The sequence below is a fragment of the Larimichthys crocea genome, chromosome XIII, assembly GCF_000972845.2.
Source record: "Larimichthys crocea isolate SSNF chromosome XIII, L_crocea_2.0, whole genome shotgun sequence".
Classification (NCBI taxonomy): Eukaryota; Metazoa; Chordata; class Actinopteri; family Sciaenidae; genus Larimichthys; species Larimichthys crocea.
Window position 1 is genome coordinate 22,686,599 of NC_040023.1, and position 8,529 is coordinate 22,695,127.

At 38.9% G+C, this 8,529-nt stretch overlaps 1 protein-coding gene across 5 annotated transcripts in view; it reads right to left on the reverse strand.

Annotated features, from left to right (window-relative positions):
• The window catches only part of LOC109138772 (CUB and sushi domain-containing protein 3), a 205,529-nt gene that overhangs the window by 76,755 nt on the left and 120,245 nt on the right, over window positions 1-8,529 (reverse strand). For all 5 annotated transcript variants that reach the window (XM_027287060.1, XM_027287059.1, XM_027287058.1 and 2 more), the window contains 3 exons: window positions 4,693-4,817; window positions 4,411-4,507; window positions 2,880-2,984 (listed from right to left, as the gene is read on the reverse strand). In XM_027287060.1, coding sequence (XP_027142861.1) covers window positions 2,880-2,984; window positions 4,411-4,507; window positions 4,693-4,817 — 327 coding nt within the window. The remainder of the gene's footprint in view (window positions 1-2,879; window positions 2,985-4,410; window positions 4,508-4,692; window positions 4,818-8,529) is intronic.

The following is an 8,529-nucleotide window of genomic DNA, read 5'->3' on the forward strand; positions in this document are numbered from 1 at the left end:
AATATAATTCAAAATGCACACATATCATCCTGTTGCTGATGTCTACAAGTATTTAAATGACTTCATTTGAAAGAGCCTCATACATCTAACAATCAGCTGTGGGTGGCATTATTAGTAAGAATGACTTATTCATCCAACCCACTACAACACTTTAAAAATACGTGGAGTCAAGGTTCTGGGTTTTTTGTTCATTTTAGAGAGACGTGAACACTTCTGTCAACTACTGTAAAGCCACAAAAATTGCTGTTTGTGCTTGCCTTTGTGAAACAATGAGAAAAAATGAAGAGAAATAGAAGAGAAATTATTTTCATTTTCATGACAAAAAAAAAGCACCAGAATTAAACTCTGGCTATGTCTCTTGATAGATGCCAGTACAATTAAAGAGACTAGACATCCAGATGAAAATGACACTGCTGGTGGCTTTGTACTAGCATGAAATTAGAGACTTGAGAATTGCATAAATACTGACTTGAGAGAAAGACAACAGCATAGTTATTTTATATTGAATTACATTGTGCATTAGTGCAGCACAGCATGAATTGTGTTGTCTGCTCGAGAAGCAAGTGTAGTGAGAAATGCAACATTTTATTCCAAGTAATCAAGTAGAGGTACTGAGCAGGTGATTTCTGTTCTTGGTCTTTAATGACTGTGCAAGGTTCAGCCATGACACAATAATTTACTTGAGAGGTTCATAATTATAGGTTTGTAGGTACTGCAAGAATATTACCTATAGTATGTCTACTGTAATTACCATATGCAGCGCCCATTTGTCATATGCAATGTCTTACGGTTTGACAGAATTTAGATGTGTAGTAAAAACAGTGAAAGTTTTCTAGAATTGATCCATTTTGTTTCTGACAGTCAGTACATGTAGCTTATGTAGGAATAATAAGGGCGTCTGCAGGCTGTGGCGATTGAAGCCCTGTGTGGACTTCATTTAGGATGCAAACTGCCATATTGCCTGTGAGGACACGCCAATTTTGTTTTCAACTATAGCATACTGTCTGCCTTAGGAGAGCTGGTTAAACACTTGGCTCTTAAGAAGTTGTAGTGAGAGGCTATACAGAATTTCTATGGCTGGTCTCAATGGACTGCAACAATCACCCAAAGGAAACATTTTAAAACAGATGGTTCACTGGCTGGGTCTGTACCCATCCGTCTTGCTTTTTTCTTCCTACTGTACTGAGCTTACAGGGCATTAATTTGTAGCTAAAAACTGGAGTGTGTAAAAAAATAAATGGGTGCTTCAAGCCAACCACAGGCAGGATATAAGATACAAAGATTTAACCAACTCCGTGACAGAACAGAAGATTGCTGTAATTTGAACGCATGAACAGAATATGAACTCAAGACTAGACTAGAACAAAATGGGAAACAGCAGACCACACAAACAGAAATACTTAATGAGTAGTTTAACTGTGAGCAACATGGCTTGATCACACATACACAAATGTTTGCCAATAGACAGACAGTAGAAGCATATGGCAAGCAAGCTAACAAATATGAAAAGCAACAGGGAAAGTAAAAAAGAGTTTGGCTGGGTTAACACATGGCATCAGGGAATGCACTTTACTAGGGCAACAGTGTAAAGTCTAAGACAGACATAAGAGGAAAGAGCTGACTGTGAGACGCAGCACTGAAAGTGATTCTCAGCAGTAGGTAGTTATGGTGAGGGGAGGGGGTTAGTGCAGAAGGCAAAGAGCTCGGAGTGGTTCCAAGCAAGAGGAGGGTGTTGTGGAAACGAAGCACTGACTGCGCGAGACATGACTGTGAAGTCGTTCTCAGCAGTGGTATGATGCTCGCGGACTGACACGACTGACAGCGAGGACAGATTCAGTGACAGCAATGTTTTTTCACGCTTCTTTTGTTTTGCAACGCATTTGTGGGAACTGACTCTTAGATTATGCGGAAACTTATTTTACTCAAAACATGTTATTCTTTAGTTGTTTTGTTTGTGGGATCTAGAAGTCGGTTATGTTAGCAGGGCTCTCATCGCAGCTTTTCATTCCCTTGTGCAATCCACATCCTCCAGTTTTACTGTAGCTTAATATTATGGAGTTCATGTCTTCTACACTCTTGCTTTCCCCGTGGCTGTGCTTTTTCACTGTCCAAGACGTACTTGACTGAAAATGAGCGGCAACGGATCTCCCATAGCCACACGTTTGAGTAAGAAAAACTGCTTTAATATGGAGGGGAGTGGTAAGTAACAAGCTGGCAAAAAGTCACACGTGAGGAGGAGACAAAAAGGTACAAAATTAAAATTCATCTAACCGTAGAGTATGGAAAATTACCTGGAAATTAAAGAGACAAGTGGAAAGTGCCTGAGATGTAAATACAGTAACAGTGGGGAAATTGGTCACTGAGGACTGTGCATTACAGCTGCATGCATCACCTGCAGATTAGCACCCATATTTTCATTTACACTATTTTTGAATGGGAGGACTTAGTAAATCAGTTGCTCCACTGGGGCCAGCTACACTGCTTAAATTTAAGTGCTAGGTAAATGTTTAGCATGTTTCAAGGCAAATATGGCCCTAAGCAATAGGCCCACTGAGAGTGGTGTATATTTAGTACCTAAATGAAAAAGGATGTTGGTCCAGTAACTTTAAACAATAGGAGGACTTAAAACACGGCACCACTGGGAATACCATGGCAGAAAAGCAGATACAACAACTAAATATACAAAGGGAAAAAAAAGAAAACCCTTCCCTTATCATATATTTTTATTTCCACGTCCAACTGTGCCACCCACACCAACACTCCCTCATATTTTGTATACCTGTGTGCAGCAGCTGGAAGCCGGTGGCAGATGGACACATAGAAACAAACTGACAACAGACCAAGTGACAGGCAGGCAGACAAGCCGTCTCTCCTCATACCTGTGTACTCCAAGTGGAAGCCAGCGGCAGATACACTGATGTCAGACTGGAAGGTCAGGTACAGGTTGTTGGACGTGCTGTTCAGCAGTTGGGGAATTGTTGTACCTGTATTATACAATATACAGAAGAGAGTTAAAAACATGTCTATTCCATATTCTACATTTACATCCACCAAAAATATGTGGACATGTACAGCATGTGAACAAACAGTATACTGCACGTGTTAGCTATATGCAGTGTAGATAATAATTTAGGTACATTAATAATTCTGCTGTACTTTTGTTCAAACATTCTCTGGAGCTAAATTCTGAATTTCTGGACATTACAGCTTTCAGCAGGCATTTCATCTCCATAACCTTGCTAAATGAGAGTTGCTGTGCATATCACCAAGCGTAAATGAAATTATGGTGCAAAACAAAAATACAGAATGCCTCACATAACACAATAAATCACAGACAACCACTCCTATGAAGACATAAATTGAGAGCAGAGTCTACTTTAAAATTAAAAAAAAAAAAAGGTAGATGTATTTTGTGCCATCGTTGGTCAGAAAGCATTCAGCATTTTGGACCATTTGCAATTCATTGGCCGACCAGAAAAGACAGTATTACAGTAGCCAATGATATACAGTGATAAAGAAATTGCAGTTTGGAGCCAGCAGCCAAAATCTTTGACTTTAGGTTGAGACAGTAACATGATTTATACAGTGACTACATTCTACATACTCAATGTGAACGATGATTGTACAACTACATCAAACATGCGATCTCTGTTAAACACTTTATGGTGGAAATCATGTTCAACACACTTCAATCAGACCCACAAAATCAAATGGATGAACTCGAGCCTGGTCTTTAATGCTAACTCTGAATTTGCACTGCAGAATATTCTGTATGTGTGGCAACACATAAAATGAGAAAATGGGATCATTTTTTTTCTATTCCAGGCATGTGTCATCTGCAATTTGCAAGGAGACTTTTACATACATTCGTAATCACCTTCGTCACTTTAGCCCAAGATAAAATTGATTGCTGGCCATTTAAAATGCCTTAGCCTTTTCGCACCTTACACCGCCCTGCACAGTGAGAGCTGTTCTGCGCAGCTACTACAATATGCAAAGAGTTTTGTACCAAATTGAGATATCAACCACAAACGTCATTATGCTACACCAGCCCTTCTTATACAAGGATTCAGCATCTAAAATGATGTGAGGACCTGTTTCTAGGAGGTTAACATGTGACAAGAACACCATTTTCATTAGCGTGAGCCCTAAGGCAACACTGCACTTATAAAATTTCAGACTTTAACGGCAGCTACATTATGAATGCCTCTAATGCAGGAGACAGGAACATTGTGTGAAAGAGGAAAGATATTTTTTCTCCTTTGACTTCTTTAACTGTTTTTTTAGACAGCATTCTCAAAGGACATGCCAAATGTCATCAGCTTCCATCACTGCATCTGTCTGCTGCTGGGGCTGTGTGACGTCTGATTGAGGGAGCTGACAACTAAAATTCAGTTGTATCTGTTTTACCTGAGTAGCTACCAAGCCTCGGAGCATTGCCATCAACCCCGTCAAAAAAATCCAGCGAGTCCCAGTTGTGTTCTGTGGCGAAGGTCACAACTTGAATCTGAAAGAGAAAGGTACTTTAAATACGAACAAAAGAAAGCCGGACAAATTACACAAATGAAAATTAGTTAGCAAAACAGCCAGCTGTTTGATAATTACAGCATCTATAAAAATATTAAACCACCCAAAAAATATTTTTGCCCATCAAACTCTATACTAGAATGATCTGCTTCCCTGTCCTCTCACTTGAATTCCGGCGCCCTCAGGAACGGAGATTTTCCAGGCGCAGTTCAAATAGTTGGCATATGGCTCTGGATAGCCAGGAGAGAGGATAGTGCCTCTGCGGTCAGTTAACACGCCACCACAAGGAACTAGACAAAGGACCAGAGATTGAAACAGAGAGGGAAAGAGAGAGAGAGAAAGAGAGTCAATCATGAGAAAGTTTAGGTCTACTCTACACACACCTGTAAAACCAGGAGTGGGCAGGGGTCGCAGCCGGGAAGTAGTAAACCGTCAAGCATTTAAACAACATCATTACACCTACTATACATGACTATTAATACATGAATTTTCAATGACCATCTGCAAAATCACTTTATTCATTTGTAATTCTATGGAGACTTTAAAGAGTTTCATGATAAGCCAGCTGTGATAATGACAGGTGCTGCTGATGGAATAGATTGTAAATAGCTTTATTGTATTATTTATTTTATGACAGTGAACCAGAGTATTCTTGTTCACATGTATCAGTCATTTAACACACAGAGGAGCGTTGCATGGCACTCGTAAAAAGGAAACAGTTCAAGCCTGATGTGTAATAAAATCCCTTGCAGGTCGCACAAATCATATCTTTTTGTTGAGAATAATATTCTTCTCTAAGTGCACCTCGGCTTACACCAGTGCCACAAGTAACATATTTATCGAGCCTCTCAGCTCACATATGAATGTTGAATTGGAGTCACTGGCCAGGTTGTGCTAACATTGTGAGACACTGTGATATATTTGAGCATGAGTAAAAATCAAAATGAAAAAAAGGGCAATAAGAGCTACAGTTTCTTTATTGCTTTTTAGACGGGTGCCAATTGGCCTTGTATCCGGCTGGCTACGTTCTACACAGTGTTTGGCTTCACTTTTTGTCCATTAAGGATTGTGGTAACCCAGCCTTGCAGACCAGAATCTTTTGGATTATTACACACAACAAAATACAGAACAAAATGCATTTTCTTACTTGAAATATAGTCCTTGGCTATTACAGAAACGAGCAATGACTTTTAGGCTGATGAGATTTTGCTTTTACACTATCACAAGAAGAGAAGTCTAATCGCAAAATGTGTTTGCTTTTTCATTGTTACTTCACTTTGTTAAGATCCATCCTTCTGAGGAGTTTGTCAGACATCTGTTAAGCCAATACTTACATGTCAACATTAAGTCAGATATTGTATAGCACAGAAAAAGCTGTATAAAAATCTATAAGTCCAGTGACTACATTGTACCAGTTCGATTATTCTTTCTCCCTTCCTTATGATGATGGTGTTCTTTAGAGTCAGCTGCAGGTGAAGGAAACAGCGGACATTTCTTCTTTTGAACTCCAACTACAGTAAGTATTTGGTTTATCAGTCCTCTGCCATTCAGCATTTGTATGTCACAGTTTTCCCATAGGTCCATAAACAAAGCTGTCACTCTGGGCGGAGTGGGTGCTTCAGATGTTCAGCAGAGTAGTACAGAATGTTCTCACAATGGAGAACCAGATGCTATTTGTCAAGAACAATAGTTTACTCTGTACAGGTCGGTGATAATCACAATCATCTTAGATATCCATCAGCCACTGGAGGGTTGGATGTGAAAAACACGAGGTGACACAGAGATCTGCTAATATGCTGCTTATCACAAAGGGAAAATGTCTGATAGAAAAAGTGTGTGTGTGTGCGGGGGGCACACATTTCAGCTGTCAGCTTGCCACAGTTTCAAACTCATCAATATTTCGTTATATCCGGCCTCCTATATATGATTGGAGAATCATGCTAAAGTGACTACTCTGTTCCTTTCACTCGAGTGACTCATCAGCGAAAATTACTTCTATACTGTACCTTACAGAAATCACACAGTTGAGCAATCATGCTTTCTTATAATCCCTGCCCCAGTACAATGTCATTTTCAGGTAATACATGTCTAGTATAGTATAGTTTTGAGTATTGATTAACTATATCAAACACTGAAGGACAATAAGTTGGGTAATTGTTCTAAATTCTGCCCTGCAAATGAGAAAAATGTGGTCAATGCCTTATGGAGTCTAGAGTACTGTCAGGATGTAATGTCACCCCTTGAAAAATGATATGAATGAGTCTACTATATAACATATTAAGATTGGCCAACAACATTGTCTGCGAATCATGTCCTGAAAACTGAACCCAATCTGTTAACATCAAACCGGACATACAGAGTTTGATACGATTTATCAAGGTTAGCCTGAAGCACTCTTCTGTAGATCTGTCAGTCTTAAAATTAAATAGGGAGCTTAATCCAAGATCATGTGCATGTTGGAGGGCCTTGAATATTATATCTGACAATCACCATCATCATCATTAGCATCATCATCATGTCCTGTGGACACTGGTTTAAGGCTTCCATTGCCTATACACTAAATAACATTATACAAAATTAAGTGCAAAGCAAGTTAAGTAGTAAGTACACAGTATGAAAATATTGTCATTAGATCTGCTGGAACAAAAGCCTTTGCATTAATTAAATCATTAAAAAAAAAAAATGTTATAGACGACACCAGGATCTTGACGACAAGCGACAGACCCATTCCAGATAAAGACCCAGTATTTCAGTATAATTTAACAGCTCCTTTGAGTCTCCTGAGCTGTCAGTTAATGTAATTGGTCGAGCAAGATTAGAAATCATGACACTCATAAAAGCATGAATGCTTTGCACCCATCTGAATCAGTGGCAGGCTCATATGTCAGAGTTACCGCAGGTAGACAAGCGTACGGACCACACACACATTATGAGACACCATTTAGCACCATCTGATATGCAGGGGAATTTACTGCAATGTTTAATTAAAAGTGGTTTAATCAAGATATCAAAAACTTATCTGCACGTAATGTGTGTACCACATCAGTATTCACATCACATACACTACTTAAGTATATATATTCCTGAACCAGTATTTTTTCCCACAGTGTGACAACATGTAAACTATATGAGCACATCACACATCTGTCTGTTATTTGCCTTTCATGTCATTAAAAACAGTAGCGTTTAACTCTAAATGCAATAAAGGTTTCTTAGAATAATTAAGCACCAAAACAGACAACCTTGACAGTTCTTGGAGGTCAGTTTGCTTCGAGAAAGACAGAAAGATAACTATGTCAAACTGAGCTTTCCCAGAATCATATAGGACGGTCTTATTAGAAATTCATTTAGAAAAATGTTGTTTCACCCAGAATGTCCAAAATGTTGTTTCCTTTTTTAGGTTAAAATAAATGACCGACATTAGCCAGGAGGTTGACACCATTATGGAGAATACACAGGAGAATGACAAAAAAACTATTAACAAAATACAAATTGATTTTTGCAATGCTTAAGTAAAATGCTAAGAAAATACATTGTTACTCACTCCGGCAGTAATTTCCACTTTCATTGCTGAAACTTAAGCAAAATCCCAAAAGTAGCATGGCCTTAAGAACAGCTCATCTCACTCCGGAGAGGAACTTCGGCCTGGCCTCACCACACACACCCCCAGACTGAAACACTGTAATTGGTCTTGGGAGGCTATTTCAAAACAAGAATCCACTGTTTAAAACCAAGCTCAGTGCAACACTGTTTATTTGTTGACACCTTCAGAAAAGTGTTTAAGCCAACAGTGAATACCATGGTGTGGGCATACTGAATCAAGGCAACCTGTGAGATTATGTAAAATTGGGCAGCCATATTTTTTTGGAATCACGAATCATTTCATTTTGGTTCTTAGATTCAGCTGTCATGTGTGCAGAGAACAAACCAGAATGCGCTCATCTATCAATATTTGCCTACTTTTATTGTAATATAAATATATATTAAAAAAAAAACATTTTC